This window comes from Condylura cristata, unplaced genomic scaffold (assembly GCF_000260355.1).
Source record: "Condylura cristata isolate star-nosed mole 26May11 unplaced genomic scaffold, ConCri1.0 scaffold00023, whole genome shotgun sequence".
Taxonomy (NCBI): Eukaryota; Metazoa; Chordata; class Mammalia; order Eulipotyphla; family Talpidae; genus Condylura; species Condylura cristata.
Genome location: NW_004567124.1, coordinates 24,912,971 through 24,931,940, shown reverse-complemented (window position 1 = coordinate 24,931,940; position 18,970 = coordinate 24,912,971). Strand labels below are relative to the sequence as shown.

At 46.7% G+C, this 18,970-nt stretch overlaps 1 protein-coding gene across 4 annotated transcripts in view; it reads right to left on the bottom strand.

The window, feature by feature from the left end:
• Positions 1-1,984: 1,984 nt before the first annotated feature.
• VPS39 (vacuolar protein sorting 39 homolog (S. cerevisiae)) overlaps positions 1,985-18,970 on the bottom strand; it is a 36,315-nt gene continuing 19,329 nt past the window's right edge. For 2 of the 4 annotated variants that reach the window (XM_012728594.1, XM_012728595.1), the window contains 16 exons: positions 18,691-18,877; positions 14,933-15,062; positions 13,057-13,199; positions 10,430-10,573; positions 9,816-9,957; positions 9,589-9,675; positions 9,226-9,299; positions 8,854-8,952; positions 8,153-8,270; positions 7,548-7,676; positions 6,829-6,931; positions 6,572-6,617; positions 5,469-5,618; positions 5,188-5,322; positions 4,863-4,954; positions 1,985-4,059 (listed from right to left, as the gene is read on the bottom strand). In XM_012728594.1, the coding sequence (XP_012584048.1) occupies positions 3,984-4,059; positions 4,863-4,954; positions 5,188-5,322; positions 5,469-5,618; positions 6,572-6,617; positions 6,829-6,931; positions 7,548-7,676; positions 8,153-8,270; positions 8,854-8,952; positions 9,226-9,299; positions 9,589-9,675; positions 9,816-9,957; positions 10,430-10,573; positions 13,057-13,199; positions 14,933-15,062; positions 18,691-18,877 (1,855 nt within the window). In that variant the 3' untranslated portion in view covers positions 1,985-3,983. The remainder of the gene's footprint in view (positions 4,060-4,862; positions 4,955-5,187; positions 5,323-5,468; positions 5,619-6,571; positions 6,618-6,828; positions 6,932-7,547; positions 7,677-8,152; positions 8,271-8,853; positions 8,953-9,225; positions 9,300-9,588; positions 9,676-9,815; positions 9,958-10,429; positions 10,574-13,056; positions 13,200-14,932; positions 15,063-18,690; positions 18,878-18,970) is intronic. The other 2 variants (XM_012728596.1, XM_004687882.2) reach the window with 1 other exon arrangement.

The window sequence follows — 18,970 nt, the reverse complement described above, 5'->3', positions numbered from 1 at the left end:
TGGAACCCACGTTTGTTATTCCAACAAGGCTTGCAGACAATGCTGATGCAACAGACCTAGGGTATAACTGCCAGGAAGTGCTAGATCAGGAGCTACCAGAAGGCCTAAAGCCAACTGACTTTCAAGGCCCACCTTCTCCAGAGCTCTAACAGAAGCATGGAAACCTCCGTGTCACTGTTTCACCTGGACTCAAAGGTGTTTCCAATTCCTCATTTGTTCTCCAAACAGGGTCTCCCATGTGCCAGATCCTGGAACTAAAGGTAGAGAGGGCCTATCCATATCCTGATGAAATTCACATGGCCCCTTGCTGGATCACTGGAAATCTCCCAGTGGCTCAAGCACAGAAATAGGGTGTGCGCAGGTACAATTGAGAAGGGCAGGTAGAAAGCAGAGCCTATCCTTAAGCTCTTACAGGGTAGCCCAGAGTGAACTGGGCTGCCCATCTGTGGGTTCCCACCTGCGAATTGGGCTGCCTGTCTGTGGGTTCCCACCCGCGCGCTTAAACTGTAATTGTTCTGCAGGCACACATATAAAGGGTAGTGGGCTTATTTACAAAAAGGGGAAAGGAGAAGGAACAACCTAGGGAAAAAGGGATACAAAGTAACTGGAAAGAGAGAGAGAGAGAGAGAGAGAGAGAGAGCCGTTACCTCTCCAGAGTGACAGTTGGAAAACCGCTCTCTATTTATCCCCCAAAGAATGCCTGCTTAGCTCCGCCCTTCGGTCCTCAAAGTTCTCTCCTTGGTACTGCTGGGAGCTGTAGTTTTCCAAACACTGGAGTAGGTGGTGGAGTCCACAAAACTGCAGAGTTCCTTTAGGACATCCTTCTCCTTAACAAAGCTACTAGTGATCAAGGGTCCAGGGAGTCGTCTTTTGACCATTATTAAGTCTTAGACTTTAGAAGTATGTGATGTCTCCTTTTCTGTGGACACATTATCTGTGTGGCTGGGGCAGCCAGTCTCCTCTAGAAAAAAGGATCCGTGGGGGCATGAGCTGTTGAGAGACATTTCTTTTCTTCAGTCAGACCCAGTCAACTCTCCTCTCCTCCCCAAGGGCTGAGTTAGAGACAGGAAAAACATCCCCATGGGTGGAGGAGTAGGGAGGGGTGTTTGGGTGCAGTGGTGGTAGATAAACTATGGTGACTACATCTTAGGAGAGAAAGTCTATACTGTGAAAAAATAAGCAAGGGTAATAAATAACAAAAGAAACATCCCTTGAAGTGATTCAACTTTAAAATGAAGTCTGTGGGAAAGTTCAGACCAGAAATTCCCAGAACAAGGGGATGGTGTGTTACTGCTGAATTTGGATCATGAGCCACGACCTGTGTTGGGGTCTTAGAATGCAAGAGTCCAACTCTCTGGTCTATAATCGAGACCCTGCTAGAGGAGCCTGGGGTCCTTGCCAGGAGAACCTGAAGGAGATTAGTTGGGCAGGAGGCAGGTCTGTCACTCTGTGCTCCCGACTCGAGTGCTTTCTGGGCTGGACCACACCCTTTCCTAAAAGTCACACCTCAGTGAAGTCCCAGATTAGTTCTCATTCTCATAAAAAGCTCAGGATGGTCAAAGATGTCTCAAGAGAGGCACACTGAGGGCCCCAACTGCCTTTTTGGCGCTGGTGAAAACAGACCAAGACTTCTCTGCTTTTCAAACATCCTCAGGCCCCCTCAACCCCAACCATTCCATACCTTTCAGAAGTCTCCCTCCCCCGTCTCCCTCCCTACACCCCCAGCCCCCAGTCTGCAGGAAGAGGTATGAGGGCCTCATAGGTGAGGTGAAGGGGAAACAATTCACATCCGATAGAGTTCTCGAGCTGGGCGTGGTCAGCGTGCAGGACACCTGTGCTGTCTTCAGGGCTGAGCCAAATACACACCGCAGGGTCAGATTGCCCTTCTTAGTATCTAATCCATTTATCCCCAATCCTTATTTAAATTACTGTCCTCTCACTATTTCATCAAATTCTACAAGAAGGGGTGGGACAAAAAAGAGACTCAAATTGACTTTGTTTATTAGAGAGACCGCCACTTATCCTCATAACAGCTTTTCATCTCCTGCCTTAGCCGTACCTCTGCAGAGGGCAAGAAGCCTCTAGGGAAGGAGCGCTGGAAAACTGGGTTATGTGTATCTATTCCAGTTTCACGTTACGTTGTTATGCATTCCACATATACATCCCAGAAAGCACACATTCTGTATTCTACTGCTTCAAACTACTGCCCAGGGAGGAGTGGCATATACAAACAGCGGGCCAGGGAGGCAGGGCTTGCGCGTGGGGAGAAGTTCTGCTGTGCAGCGGAGGGCCGGCCTGAGGGTTCTACTGCTGTCCAAGGAAGCTCGGCCCCAGCCCACGCACACCAGGTCAAACGCAGCGCTGTTTCTTGGGGGCAGCTGTGGCCGCTGAGGCTCTGGTGAGGGATACTTGGCCTCCCAAACCTGGGCGGAGCACACCCTCTGTGTGGATGCTGCTGGCATTTAGTCTGTCCCTTGAGCCCATGTGCCTGGGAGGAGCCCAGTCTATGTACACCAGCAAGCCACTCTACCAGACAGGCCCCCACATAGCACGGTCTGCGATTTAAAGAGGTCCACAGCATGCCACAGACAGGCCCCTGACAGTGTCACAGCCTGTCAGTCACCCAACCTCACTACTGTTACAGACACAGGGACAAGGCTGTGAGTCTGCAAAACCCCGGGGAGGACAGGACACAGGCTGCTCTCGCCCTGTCCCTTGGGCTGTATTGGAACACACTCTCCCAGTGCCTCTCGGGGATCCTGTGGGCAGCAGGCTGCACGTAGGGTGCGCACACACACGCGCACACACTCAACACATCTGGCAGCATTATTTCATTCACCCATGGGCTGCTGCTCCTCCTGCCTCCTGTGTCTCCCACATGCCCCCAGCAGCTCACAAGCACACCTGACACATCAGCTCCCGCTTTGCAGCAGAGACCTGCCTACTTACACTACCCCACCCCAAGTTTCTCAAGCTCCACAAAACAAGGCTGGAGAATGACAGCCAGGCCAAGCTGTAAGTTAAGTGGAAGGTGCTGGCTGGAAGGAAAAAGGCGCCCAGAGCACTAAGCACTCCACTGACAGACTAGCCCCAGCTGCCCTGGGCGGCTGAGGTGAAATGGGAGAAGGATGTCTGCCTCTGAGGTCCCACAGCCAGTATGGTGCATCTGCCCTTATAGCTCCCCTCATACTCAGCCCCAGGGGACTAAGGGTGCCACTCTCCTAGGGCTCTAGGTGTGAGGCATGCAGTCCAAAGAGGACTTATCTACAACAGACCAGGTCATCAATTATCACTGTAGTCCTAGAGACGGAGACTTCCGCTTGCTTCTCATTTCACTTTGTTTTATATTAATTATTCCCAATGTCAGTGAAGTGGGAGAGAAAGCCTGGGTAGAGTAGTAAGAAGAGAAAGAAAATAAATAGTAAGAAAAAAAGAGAGACTAAAAAACAGATCAGCAGGGAGACACTGGGGAGACACAGGCCCCAGCTGCTGCGGACAAATGACTCTGAGCACCTAGCGGATGAGCTGCTTGTCCTTGGCAACTATGGAGCTCGAGAGTGGCTGTCTTCACACAAGTCCAGTCAGCTGCAAGGAGGACTCCCTGTGAAGTCCCTCATGGGTCTTGACAGAAAATTCTCAAGCAAACCACCCTCTGGTCACACATACTTGAGCGTTTCCTTATTCAGGTGAGCAAAGGCAAGACGGTGGCTTTCCATACCTGCTGTCCAAGCAGGTTTTAAATTCTCGGAACTGACTGCAGCATAATGGTATATAAGTATAGCTAATCTCTTTTCCTATGAAAAAGCTGACGACACCAGACCGTGAGTCTGTGAATTCAGAGATACTCCAGGGCACAGGGAGCCAGTAGTGTTCGAGTGGGGAGACACCTGGTGGTAGCAGCAGCTCCCAAGTCCTGAGGCCGGTGCCCCTTCTGCTCTGGGATCGCCGAGCTGTCCATCTGCTGAATCCTTGGCACGCTGGGCTCAGGTGTCAGCCGGATTTACCTCTTTGGAACAGAAGTAGTGTACCACCACTCCATTGGGATATCTTGCAAATGCACTGTAGGGGGGAAAGTGACTTGGGATGACTGTCACCTCTAAAAACCACTTCTCCAGTACCTGGGAGCCATGCCAGAGCAGCCCATGCTAACCCCAAGAACAGCCTGTCCCAGTATCTCTGGATTTATGCAGCTATCTCATCTCTGTCAAATTACCCACAGAGGATGAAATCCACAGTGTGAGGACATGGGGAGACTTGTTATTACGGCATCGATGTAAAACACATGGACAGAAGGGGCAGGACATGGCCCAGCACTGGCTTCCTGACAGCTGACAATGCTCATCAGAATGTTTCAAGTTCTTCCAATGAAGCACAGTGAATCAGATCTTTCTAAAGATAAGGGTCCTTCCAGCCTTACAAGGAACAGGACAAATCACGTGTCTTGAAGACAAAGGGACTAACTAGAATAGATGCCTTGAACAGTACAATGCTGGCTCAGAATTTTATTCAAGTCATGAGGCCATCAGTTGAAAGACCCTTTTCTTCCTTCAGAGGTTTATCCTTAAAAGATAAGGACTTGGTTGCCATATACAAGTCTTACAAACCCACCATCTACATCACAAATTTTAGCTTCCACAGGGGAAGGGCTTTATGGGCAAGAAGTCAACAGTCCCATGCCACAAAGTTAGGCCTTTAAATTCTTGAAGCCACCCCCACAGACAACACGGACTGCCCTCTGAGGATCAGAATGAGGTGGCCGGTCAACATTAACAGGCTGCTTCCCTCTCTGGCTGCAGGGGCGGAATTCGCCTTGAGTGGGCCCCACATCCAGCTGACGCCGCACAGCTGCAGAGGAGGCTCACCTGTTTCCGATCTTCTTCTTGCACACCATGCACACCTTCTCCTCCGTGATGATGCACTTCACCTGCTGGTGTAAGATCCGCTCTTCCTGGACCTGGAAGAGCAGAGATGGGTGACATCCTATGGTCTGGTGGAAGTAGAAGGCAGAGCCTACACAGGCCCAGCGCCCCCTTGCACAGAGTCCTCTGACTGAGACACTTGTAACTAAATATCAAGTTGGTGGCTGGGTCAGCTTGAGCTGCAGATAAAGGAACACAATGCTCTGTCTTTGTCTAAAGGGACTATCAGAAATGCCCCAGACAACCCCAGAGTCGAGAAGGCTCATACCCGGAGGAACTCTGCATGGAGAAGGTTCTTGAGTACTTGATTGAACCGTTTCTTCTGTGCATTTTCTTCCAAAACCTTTTCCAGAAAGATGCGTATTTCATTAATCTGAGTGTTTGCTGGCAGAAGGTTGATGGCCTAGGGACAAGAACAGAGACAGACCAGCATGAAGAGGGACAGGAATAAGGAAATGACAGACTTCTCGGATCCTAGCCTCTTTCTCCGTTCCCTCTTCTCACTCAGTGTTGCGCCCAGGGCCCTCCACCTCTCAGAGAGCTCCTGACCTTGGTGGTGTCCAGTTTGCTGTGGTGCAGCTCGAGGACCTGCAGGGCGGCCTGGAGGTTGGCCTGCGGCTCCAGCAGTTCTAGCTTGATTGGCCCCAGGCAGTGAACGCTGGGGGGCGACAAGTACATCCGCAGCAGAGACAGATACACCTGTACAAGCCACATGCATCAGGCTGACAAAAACCCTCCCAAACCCCCTTGCGGCCTCCCCCCTTCCCAGCAAAACATGCCTAAACATAAGAGAGGTGCTCTTTTAGTTACTACTGTCGTGAAACATTTACAACTCATCTTTCTTTCACCTTTATGAAAAAAATTCAGGCTTGTGTTTCCTCTGAGGAAAAAACCAAACGTGTCCACAGGTGCACTGCCCTGAATGTGCCTGACCTCAGACGCTAAGCAGGGTTGAGCTTGGTTAGTACTCAGGAGAAAACAAATGTGTGCTATTTGCTTAGCATCATCCTGCTGACAAAATGCCAACACTGTAAAATGACTCAAAAAGATCCTCTGGCTTGGGAGGCCGTGGCCCTGTCATGTTTTGGCAGTTGGGGACAAACCCAAGAAGAGATGGTACACTTCCTACTGCTGCCAGACCACAGTATTTCTCACCTGAGCACGCAACGTTTATGGGTAACTTCGTGGAGGCTGTCCTGTGCCTGATTTAGCAGTGACACAGCCCCTACCTTTGAAACTCCAGTAGTGTCCCCACCCTCAGTGATGACAAAAACATCCACAGACATTGATCCATCCACATGTATTCTAAACACAGCACGTGTCTGTGTGCCTCATCAGAACCGTCAGGTGTTCCTTCTCAATCAGCCACAAAATTTATCACAAAAATGGGGACTCTTCTGAGAGTAAAGGGCTAGGGGCGCCACTAATAACCACAAGGCCAACAAGAGATATAAGCCAGAGCACCGCAAGGAAACCAGGAACGCACAGACCCCCTTTTCTCCCTGAAGACGCACGTGCAAACTCCGTCAAAGCATGGGCCCGCGCCTGGGTCTCATCTTGGCACCTGCACCAGGGCCTCAGCAGAGACAGCTGGGAATGCTAAGAGGGTCAGGAAAATGCCCATGTGCTCCCTGGGGCCACTCACTACTTACATCTTTGTTGCCATCTTTGTTTTGGTCGTAATGCTTGTGGCAGTACCTGCAAGGGAGAACGGTATGAGACACGGCGAGAGCAGCCATGCCTAGAGAGATCACTGGTGCTGCCTCCTTGAGCAGTCTGGTGAGAACCAAAATCAGGGCTCAGGGAGGGGAATGTTGTGCCTGCTGAAGAGTGGTGGGGGAGGGTTTCTCAACCTCATCTCTGCAGCCTGCTTCTAACCCCTCGAGGTGGGACCGCAGGGCCAACGTACTCCTCAGCCATCCTCGTGTCCTTCAGGATGTGGACATAGATGAAGAGCGCTTGCTCATGCTTGCCCATGCGTCCCAGCAGGAGGGCGCGTTCTTCTAAGAGGCCTGCAAGGGAGAGGAATAAAGGAACCACTGCCGCCATTACTTGAGCGCAGGGCTGAGGGCTCAGTCATCAGAGGAATGGACATGGGGCAATGTAAGTGGGAGAGAGTATTTTTATGACTTGGGACTTTTTTCAAGCTATTCTAGGAGTTGCTTTACATTGTATTTGTTGTGATCCTGTATAAACAGGGTAAGAACACACTCAAACAGCCAAGTGCATACGTGCTGAAAGTATGCCAGTCACTCAGCTCAGGTAAGCAAAGACTGGTCTCGTCTTCAGTTTATACACCAGACAGATAGATGTGTGTCACTTCCAGATAAATTATACAGGATTACAAAAATTGTTACACAATGAACTTGGCTAAGAAGCTACACTGAAGCAATAAACCAGTTTCAACCTGGTTGTACATTAATTAGCACATGGTTCACACCCAAGGAGAGCCTCCTTTCAGTCACAATTCAAAAGTGTCTTCGGAGAGGAACGAACAGGAGCCGGACACCTACAACGTGGTTTCCCCAAGCTCAGCTTTTTGAAGGGCTGGGAGAGAGTAAGAAGGGGAAAGCCAGCTTTTGTGATTCCTTCAGCTAAAAGGACTCTGGCTCTCAGTTAGATACTCACCATCAAAAGGAAAGTCACAGATGAGCCGGCCTGGATCATAGTAGCTGGAAATTTCCAAGAATATAAGAAGTTTCCGCCGGTACTCTCCCAGCTCACCCTCTTCGTCTCCAGCAGGGACTGGAGTTCTCCCTTTAAGGAAAACCAAACTCAGAGTGAGAAGATGCTGCCACTGGCAGTGTGGGGTCAGTAAGGACAGTGAGGGGGGATGGGCTCAATAATGTCACCCCAGAGCTCAAAAAGGGTCTCCCAGGTAGTGTCCGCTTGGACCCCTCACGGTCTCCACATGGCTCCCAAACATCAGCTTGAATTAAAAACAAACAGAAACAAGCTGCTTAGCGAGAAACTCTGGCCCAGCCTACAGATTTATTTCTTATCAGCACAGCTGTCCTCTTGCGGATCATCTGCTCCTTTCCTGCCCCGGCCAATGCCCAGAGTAGTTCAGACCCAGACAAGAGCATGTGAGTGCCAAAGGTAGGCCCCTCTGCCCTGTCTCCCTGAGGAACTTCCCGCTCACCTGGGCCCTCATGGAAGCTCGAGGCCCGTTTCCCTAGGTCACAGGAGGCACCCTACTTTTGGGCCACCCTACTTTCTAGGAGAAACAGTACCTGCAGGGAAGGACAGGAGATACTCCTTCATGAGGCCTTGCACCTTCTCACAGTACAGCTGGATCAGACAGTTGTGGAACGAAGAACCCGTCTCTTCCCAAACGTGGATGACATGTTCCTGGGTGAGACATAGCAGGTTTGCCTGGTACCCTCTGACCAAGACCCAGCCCGACCCTCCAGCCACTCTCATATTTAAAAGGCCCAGCTGATCCCACCCAAACTGGCCCCTAATTAAGCTGCCAAGATTACCAAGGGATGGCTTTTCGAAAACCACCAGGAAATTCTGCCATAAAACCCACAACATCAGGCATTTTTTTTGCAATCTAAGCTCCTTTATTAATCCTGTCCATAGCTCCCCAGAACAGCCCATGTAATTAAGGTTAAATGTTTATATTCAGGAACTTAAAACTCACTCAGTTGTCCTGTGGTCACACACGAGTCTGGCTGTACAAATGTGGTTCGGACATTTTTTTTCTTAAACATCCATCTCTTGCAGCTCTCTACACTACTAGTTTGAGGAGGTATCATCAAAAAGGGACATTTCCAGCTTGGCTTACTGGGTCTCTTTCTGCCAAGTTGAAGTAACTTCTTTCAACTGGTCCCCATGTGACTCAACCCCCAGCTTCAACTGCTGATACCTAACCTATGTGGTCCTGCAGCCTGGTTTAAATCTTTCTAGTTCATATCAAAATATATCTTACCAGATAGGGAATAGCGAGACCCTTAAAATTCTCTACCAAGAAGCCGAGCACGCGGTCTCGTGGGAGGGCCTCCACCTCCGGGAGATCTTCAGTGAATATCTGCTGGAACAAACCGCAGATCCAGCAGCAGAACTGCCTTGCTGCAGTGCAGCCCACACAGGCAAGGCTCAGGGGAGCAGGCTTGGGGGGGTGGGGAGGGTGCACAAGCAGGCACCTGAAGCTTGCGTGCGACCTGTTAGGTCAGGTACCCCACTTACTCTAAAACAGCAAAGAAACAGGACGTGTCCTCCCACCCCCTCCATCCACTGCTGTTCTAAGTAGAATTGGGACCAAGCAAGTGGACACATAAATCCAAAGGCCCTGATGACCTACCCTCAGGCCATCCTCTGGGAAGTCTCTCAGTACCCACACTGAGTAGGAAAAAATCAGGTGCAGGTTTTCTGTGCCTAGAGGGAAAAGCAGGACTTTTCAGCAGGTGAAGCGCATCCTGCCCAGAGGACTGAGGAGGCAGGTGTGCAAGTAGCCCCCAGGGCTTATTTTAGCACCCCCTACTCAGGGCTACAAACCAAGGGACGGTTGTGGTTCCATCCCAGGGGATTCTGACCCCAGCTGGAGGAACAAAATCGGGTAAACACACGAGACGGATGGAAGTGGCCAGGCAGAATCCAAAGGCCAGATGATCAGGTCCACCTGACTATAACCCCTTTCCACTTCCTTTTCAAAAGCTGAACTTACCCAGATGTTGCAGGTACTGCACAGTCCTCTCATGGCCTTTCAGAGGAGAGTTTGCTTTCTTGGACTGGTCCACCAGCACCTGCAGAGCTGGCCACAAGCCCAAGAAGAAGGCCATGAGCCTCTTCCGGAAGGTGCATCCCCATGGGAAAGTCTCACGGCTTGGTAGGTTGCCCCAGTCAATGTACAAGAGACCCTCCCAGGTCAAAGAAAGCCCCTCCTCCGGTCACCTTTCTCATGGAGCCCCTTCTTCTCATACAGGATTATCAGTTCACTGTACTTATGAGCCTTCTTCAGCACATGCTCACTCTCTTCGATGTGGCAGTGATTATTCTCCAGGCGCAGCAAGGGGGCCACCAGGGCCACATTGGTCTGCAGAGGAAGCAGGACTTCAGTGGAAACTGCTTCTTGAAAGACCTCCCCCTCCCCCAGCCCAGGCCTGCCTCAGGCTGAAGGTTAGGGGGGCAACACAAGCAAGAGAACACAGACAACATCGTCAAGATGACGGAGAGTGGCTTGACAGCATCAACACTATTTCACCCAGCTGCTTCAGTATTTTTGAGGGGTAGGGGGAGGAAAAGGCTACTTTCCTTGAGGGAATATTGTTTCTGTTTATCTTGTAGTACAATCCCAATCTTACTGAAAAGACCAGTCCCCTGTAAAATTCTGGGTCATTCTCTTGCCTTATTCTCTTAATTCCAAGAATCTCACAGGCATCAATCAAAGATAGGTGTTACCCATCATGCAGATTTCACTCTTACTGCTGTCAGGTGCCTCAAAGGGGCACATTCCCTGGGTCAGGGGGCCAGGGAGCTGTGGGTATCCAAGTGTTCAGATAACTTACATGGAGGTAGCACTTGAGCAGCGTTGTGTCAATGATTTGCAGCAGCTTCTTTTTGGACTTGATGGTGGGGGTGCCTTCCATGAGCGGGGAGGTGCTGGACTGGTGATCAGAGTCGTTCAGCTTCTTTACCAACTGGCTTCGTTTCTGCAAAAGCCAAAAAGTGTGGGGAAAAGGCCAGGGCTAAATCTTGCTCCTGGTACCTGAGCAACCAGCTAATTCCAAACACCTCCAAGCAGCTCACACCTATCCACCCTTACCTCATATAAGCAACCATTTTATAAGGATCAAAACAGCTGAAGGCCAAGTTGCCACAGCTACTACTATTTCACAGACTTACTGAGTTATCGGAAAAGTCATGACCCACTTTTGCTTGAAAAGCAGAAGAAAAAGTCATGACTTTTCCAACAACCCACTAATTATATGGGTGTAATCACCACCTCCATCAAGGAATAAAATATTGGTTTTACCTATTCTAGAATTTCATGTAAAGGAATCATCCCGTCTGTACTATTTTGTGGTTGGCAACGCCTGTGGTCTATAGGCCCCGCCATCTGTCTGGCACAACACCAGTGTTAGTCAACTTTACACACTGCAGACATCAGTGGAGAAGACCAGGGAAGGGGAGAATGTGCTGGCTTCCTAAAGCTAAAACACTGCGCTATAGGGCCTTCCAGAATGCCACCAGCTTAGGGGACATTCTGTGCCAGAAACCTTCTCATTTGGAATATGGGTCATGTGGTGTGCAGACAGAAGCAAGGTTGTGTGCCCTCACAGGTTGCCAGTCACAGCCCGGCACCCCTCGGGCCCAGGGTCAAAGAAGAGCAGGGAAGCACCTGCCTGATCAGACCTGTAATCCAGAGCCACACTGACACAGAGGCAGATGCAGGAAACTGGCTTGGAAATTTTCCAGCAATGGTGCCCACACTAAGACCCTTCTGAAGGTCTTCAGTGACACAAGCTATGCGACGGCTATCGTCTGACAGATTCCGGGTAGCTCAGGAAAAGCTCTGAAAGATCAGACTTTCCATGCTAACTTGTGTTATGACCTCCCTTTTTTGTATAATCGTAATATCAAAATATTCTGAGCAACTTTCAGCCTACAATTGGATTGCCTCAGCTGCATAAGGCCTGCCTGCCCTGACAAGCAAGCACTGCACCAGGGTGAGAAATTCCTCTGAAGTCAAAAGTGACTTAACAACTGGCTGATCAATAAAAACAAAAGGGCTGTTTCTGCAAAGTCTCTCACTGCTGGACTGAGGAAAACCCGAATCTTATTCTGCTATCTCACCTAGCCTCCCTCTACAGAATTACCTAAACTTCCTACTGTCTGGCTTTAGATATGGAAATTCATCCAGGTTGCCTGTTTTAGAGCTAGTCAAGTTTTACCTGCTACACTTCAAAGCAATCCACAAAAGTCTTTCTGGCTAGTCTTTCAGGATTCTACTATCTAGTCTTTAGATAAGCAAATTCACCCATGTCTCCTATTCAGAGCAAATTATGTCTAGACCTCAAGGAAACTTACTTAAAACCTTTTGGCAAGTTTCTTCAAAGTAGAAAACTTACTTGAAACCTTTTAGCAAGTTTCTTGATTAGCAAGAAATTTCCTCTTCCTGCGACCCCAGACCATTTTCTTAGAAAAAAGGTGATTGTGATCTTAACCCCTTTCGTATGCTAATGCCATCCCCCTGCCTGCTGGAAATGTATAAAATAAACCTCTGCTAAAGGCAGAGCAGGAAGATTTGCACCCAACTCCGACTCCCGTGTCTTCCTCACTCCCACTCCTCTCCCCCTCTTGGAATCTTTGCACGCCGACGCCTTCCCATCTTAGGGTCCTGCCTGTGTTGCCTCCTGACACCTCAAAAGTTGGAGCTGGTCTCCGACACTTCAGGACTATAAGGGGAAAAATGAGACTCTGAAGGGGTGCACTCAGGAAATAAGAGCCTTCTGTGATGGAAATTTGAGGTTAAAAGGCTTCATTAGAGATGTTTTCGTGTTGATTTTAAAATTTCATTTATCTGTCTATAATAGTAAAGACAAAAACTTAAATCTTTATACTCTCCCTAAGAAAACACATTTTAGAAGAATATTTACTGACAGGGAAGGACTTTCCCAATATAAGGCTTTTAAAACAATATAGGTGATAAAGAGATAATTTGTTTTATTTTTTGTAATAAGTAAACCAACAGATAAAACTAATTCACAAATCTGGAAAGACAACACTAAGTGTTAATTAATTTTCTCTGGGTGATAGAGTTATAGTTGATTTGTATGTTTGCTTTAACATTTTTGGTATTTTCCAAGTTTTCTGCATACAGCAGGTACTTTTTCTCAGTGTTACATATGCTACAACAAAATTTGTTATAAAAAGCCTCATCTAGTGTTCTAACAACTAAAATTCACTCTTTTTCATTCCTGTACAGTTTTGTGTGAATTTATCATGAACTGTATTTCCTGGTATCAGGATTTGGCAAAAACTAGCTCAATGGTTCTGTTAAAATAGAAAAAGAAGCAAAATGAGCCTGTGCCCACCCACAGATCTATGGATGCCAGGCCCTGAATTCCCTGCCAGAGAGAGGCAGGTATTGGAACTCCCAGGTCCTTTCCACATACCCCTGTACTAGACCTACCTGTGTCAGGTAGTCAATCAGAGCTAAGTGAGCCTTCTCCAGTTCAGCCCCCGAGAGCACAGGTAGTGGGTTAGGATACTGCAGCTGCTTCCTGTAGTCTGCAGGCAGCAGGTCTGGGTACAGGCCCATCACGTGAGTAGGATCTACATGGAAGGTAAAGAAGATTCCCCAGAAGGAGCCCAGCAACTTCAGGACAAAATAAAGTTAAGTTCCAGGCTGATTTTTTTTTAAAAAAAAGTTAGGACTATTACTTAACAAGGACACAATGAGCTATACACATATAGTTTGAGCACTATCAATATGGATATTTCACTAAAATGTTACAAGAAGTGCATGACTATATTCTAAGACACACATACACAGGATTAAATTTTCCTCTTTAAAAGCAGAGGAGAAAATATTTCCCAAGAAAAAAACTGCTAAGACACTGAAGTTGAAAAGGTCAAAAAGTAATAAACATTACTGAAACAAAAAGACCAGACAATAGGCTAGGGAATATGTGTGCAGCATACATGGCAAGAGGCTGATATATTGACTATATAGAACAAATTCACACAAAAAAAAAAAAAAATATATATATATATATATATATATAAGGGCTTGAAATTACCAGCCTAGAAAAGAATAGCTGTCTGTCTTCCTAAGTGGTCTCAGTAACCCTTCTCAAAATACTCTCAATTAATCCTGCACTTCTGTAATTTCTTACACTGCAGCAGAAGCTCTCTTTAAAATACAGTCCTGATAATAGTCTCTTGATTTTTCTCCCTATCTTGTATTTTGGGAAATTCTGAACACAGAAGTATTAATACATTTTATAGTGGACATCCCAAATCGAGCTTCCTAAGAACCGAAATTGACACAGGGTCCACAGTTCATTATTGGCAAGGTTGAGGGGAGGTGGAAAAAAGGAAAAGTAATGAAGAGAATTAATGGATATTATATGTATTCAAACCAAATACATATAGCTTGATCTAAATCAAAAATGGAATATTCAGAAACAAAAGGCTTAATTATAGTAATAGCAAAAACTTAACTGGCATCTAGCAATTACCACACTATCCTAAATACTTTCCCTAATCTTTACACTAATAGTATGAGAAAGGTATTATTTGCACTATGTTGTAGAGAACAGAGCACAAAGAGCTCCAGAAACTTTGCCTACTGACAGGTAATATGAACTCAGAGGCCTAATCATCATGAAACTCTGATGGCTAGAGTTTTTAGGACACTGAGGCCTTGCCAAAACGCCCAGTAATGGCTCTCAAAAATGACCTACTGTCTAATGCAACTAAGCTCAGGTCAGAGACTTTTTTTTTTTTAAGACTTATTCATCTGTGAATACAGAACTGAGGTACAGGCCAGAGGCTCAAGGGCGGCGAGAGGCTTCACCAGAGACAGAGTGGGAAGCAGAACAGGCAGATCGACAAAGTACACTGCTGAGAGGAGCAGCGGGCGGGTCAGGAGAGGTCTGCCATGCCATGTGGTCACCTCCTGGGCAGGCGGGAATCGAACTCATGCGGAAGTGGCTTTAGTTTCTCAGTGCTGCGCTTTAACACGCTGCGCCACCAGGAAGGGCCAGGTCAGAGACTTTTGTCAGAACACATAAACCTTTGTTGAACTGAAATGTGTTTTCTGCCACTTTTTCCTAATGAGGAGTAAATCATCCTAGAAAATTAGAAGTCTTTTTCTGTGGATGGGACCAGATTCTTAAGATTAGTTAGGACTGTAAACGTGTTAACTACCAGGGCCACCCAGAGGATTCTGGAAGGAATAACAATTGAGACAAGCATAACCCTTCCAGTACCATTTCTCCCTTTCCAGTGTCCCCTCCCTCCATTAGTGCCTTATTCCAAGGTCACATTTGCTAATTAATTACCTGTGCCAAGCTTAGCGAAGACCTGCATGGATTCATCAAAACGTTTCTGGCAAAACAGATTAAAGGCATACAAGTTCTTGATGTGATGGATCTGTTGCTGTTTTTCACTGTCAGAATCATCTTTCATTTCCTAACGAGAGTAGAACAGGTAAGAGTTCAATCACTGAACAAATATTTATTCAGTATATACGAGGTGTGAGACAATACCCCAGAAGGTACAAGACAGCTAGATAGTAGCTGCCCACAATCTGTCCTTATAGCCTAAACATAACACTGATAATAACTATGCCTTTATATTACACAAGGTTTTTCACAAAATACCTGACCAGTACTCTTGTAAACTGCCACGGCCATGAAAAACAAGGAAAGATTAAGGAACTATACAGATCAGAGGATGCAAGGACAATTGACAACTACGTGCAAAGGAATTTCTGGATTTAAACCCAGAACATCAAAACAAAAAGGACATTTGTGCATATGAATACAATCTAGAACATAATTTAAAAACAAAATAATCAAGGCCAAAACAATACAGGGTTAAGAGTGATGACAGAAGCACTTGGCAGAGGCACTGAATTTAGTCCAGGTGGTGTGTACAAGACAGATTGCTGGAGGAATACAAACGGAGCTGTATAGGATGAGCTAGGTCATCCAGGCCAGGCTGGGCAGGTGACAGACAGGACAGGGAGAAGGGCATGATCCTGGCCAAGCTGAGAGCACCTGGCCGTAAGAGCACAGGCTGCACAAGGAATAAAAGACATTTCACATAGCTGGCACAGTTGGAAAGGTCCTGTTGATAGAAAGCTTTTAGTGTTAACTATTTCTTTACCCTTGTTTCTTCCCTGCAATCTTCTTTCCATTATATCACTTGTTACTCAATCTTTATTAATTGAATTTGTTTTCAGAATAGTTCTCAATGTCTTCCTCTCATGTCTTTCCCTTTTCTGCTGCCATCACGTTAGTCTAGACTACCATCAAACGTGGCCAAACTTGGAGCTAAGCTTCAAAAGGTTTCCAGAACTTGGCACCAGCCTCTCATGTGGCTTATTTCCTGTTGTTCAGCCACACTTTCTGCTGCAGGCAGGATGAGCTCCAAAATACTTATTTCCACTTCTTTCATTTCCTTGGGCTCTTCAACACACCCTGTTTCCTGTTCCCAATCTATCTTGAAAGGGTACAACATTAGGATGCTTTTTCCAACCCATGGGAAACTGTTCCTTCTCTAACATGCTGCTTTACATTTTGTTAACACCAGAGTTTGGTCTAGAAGTTGTCCTCTGAAAGTTTCATGTATGTTCTTTGATTATTTAAATGAAAAGCAGCTTCCTCCAGAACTAACGTGATGTCAACCAACCATTTTTGTAACAGTGCTGGTCAAAACAAACCTAAGAAAGAGAAAGAAAGAAATGGAAACCTACTTCCATCTTCTCTAGTAAAGATTAAACAGACAATTAGCAGCAGGAGAAACACTAAGTGTACTGAGACATTCCTATAAAGAAAAACAGATGCTAAAAAAGCTATGTACTACATGATTTCCTTATAAACTTCAAAAACTAGAAACAGTATTCAAGTACACACACACACACACACGAACAAACCAAAGAAAAATTGTGAGGACAGGATATACACAAAACTCAGGATAATAGCTATGTCTGGAGGGGAGACAAAGAGAGGGGTGAACTGGAGAGGGGCAAATAGATTACAAAGGTTATTTTTTCTTGGATAAAATGTTGGGTTCAGGGCTGTACATTTTTTTCAAAATGCAAGTGAAATAAAACAATGTAAGGTATAACCTGAGTTGGATGAAAAGAATAAAATGCTGAAATTAAATGCCCCAAGACATCACCTTTATAAATATTAAACACTTTTAGCTATTAAGACTAGCTTTTTGTTTGTGATTTTTTTTTTTAAAGATTTATTTATCTGTGCATACAGAACTGGGGTACAGGCCAGAGAGATGCGGAGTGTGAGAGGATTCACCAGAGACAGAGTGGGAAGCAGAACAGGCAGATCGACGAAGTACACTGCTGAGGAGAGCAGCGGGCGGGCCAGGAGAGGTCTGCCTGCCATGTGGATCTCCTCCGGGGCAGGCGGGAATCGAACTCATGTGGAAGTGGCTTAAGCTTCTTAGTGCAGGGCTTTAACCTGCTGCACTACCAGGGAGGGCCAGTTTGTGACTGTTTTTTTTTTTTTTAAAGATTTATTTATTCATACATATAGAGCTGGGGTACAGGCCAGAGATGCGGAGGGTGCAAGGATTCACCAGAGACACAGAGGGGAGCAGAACAGGCAGATCTACTTAGTACACTGCTAAGGGGAGCAGCGGGCGGGCCAGGAGAGGTCTGCCTTGCCATGTGGTCTCCTCCAGGGCAGGTGGGGATTGAACTCATATGGAAGTGGCTTAAGCTTCTTAGTGCTGTGCTCTAAACTGCTGCGCCACCAGGGAGGGCCTGTGACTGATTTTTAATGTAGACTCTTATATATCCAAAATAAATGCTATTCTTCAAAAGTATCCACCATGTGACTATGAATACAGATACTCCGATATATGTGATCTCTTTTCTTTCAGAAGTATTGGGTTGTTAGAAAAACCATGATGTTATTTTTTTCTGTTTTTTTTTTTCAAGCAAAAATGCATCATGACTTTTCTACAACTCAATCATTTCTAAGATAGTCTGGACATTAAGTTTTCCTACCACTCTCCTCATAAAAATCTCTCTTCTCTTTTACCAAGTCAGCACTGCTCAGAATGGCGCTGGACTGTTTCCTGAAATGAAACCCACTCTTCAGATGACAGGGAGCAGCACTGCACATCTGAAAGAAGACGTGACTGGGAGTTGGTCTGAGAAGAGTGCTGACAACAGGTGCATCACTGGGACAAGAAAAGGGTCCATACCGTGTTGAGCGTAACATTCCTGCACGATTCAAGGACCGTGACAGTCACAAAATAAGGCTGCAGCCCTGCTAAATGCAGCAACCAGATATTGTTTCAGAACAGCTAAAGGGGGCCTGCTTACCCCCACACAAGAGTCTAGTGGTGGGGACTTTTAGAGGGCCTCTAGCCATCACATCAGCCCACTCTCACTTTACATCTATGATTGCTACTTTACACCAGCGTCTGCAATGTCTTTAATTTTCAAGGCTATATCATATCATTCTATTAAGTCTACAAGGTATTCTATTATTGCTGGCATGCATTCCACATCTAGCAGAAAAGCCAACTAAAAGGCAGCAAAATCACTTGGAATTATATAGATATATTATGGCAAAGTCAAACCCAGAATCCATGTCTTCTGACTTTCAACTTTGTGCCTATTCTACTGTTAGGCCCCTAGGCCCCTCTGTCTGGGTCTCAGACTCACCCTGGACCCAGAAAGGAGGGCAGGCAGATAGCATTCCTGGTGCCAGCTCCTGGAACTGGCTGAAACTAGCCCTGATATCAGCTCCTGACTCATGACTGAGACATCTGTTCTTAGAAATCTGTCCTTGAGCGCTGTGAAGCTTGTTACTCTTTGAATTTGCACCGGCTATGATGTATGTAACAGCCGATAAGGGCCTATATATTCTCTGACATTCCTAAGGTCTGGGTCTTGCTCTCCCTGTGTGGCCTGTGTGCCTGCAGGGAGGCTTGACCCCAGCTAGCTGGCTTAATAAACTCTGCTTGCTTGTGCATCGCTGGTCCTGTTCTTTGTCGCGGGGGACAACCGGGTGATTTTGGACCCTAACATTACCAGTTCAAACTAAGCATGAGCACCCACATCCAAACCATCCACTTTGGAGAACAATGATGGGAGACTCAACCCAATCTCAGAAGCAAGATTTACCGCGAGCTGCAGAGCCAATTCAAACTGCTTGTCCTGGAGAAGCTGTTGGATCTGGGTTGCCATGGGAACAGGAATGAGTCTCCAAACAAAATGATTGCTGGCCACATAGATGATGTTTGATCTGGAGGCAAAAGTAAGATATTAGTAAAAGAGCACAGGTTTTATGATAACACAGGAATTGACTCTAGTTTTGGATAACTAGATGCCATGTGGC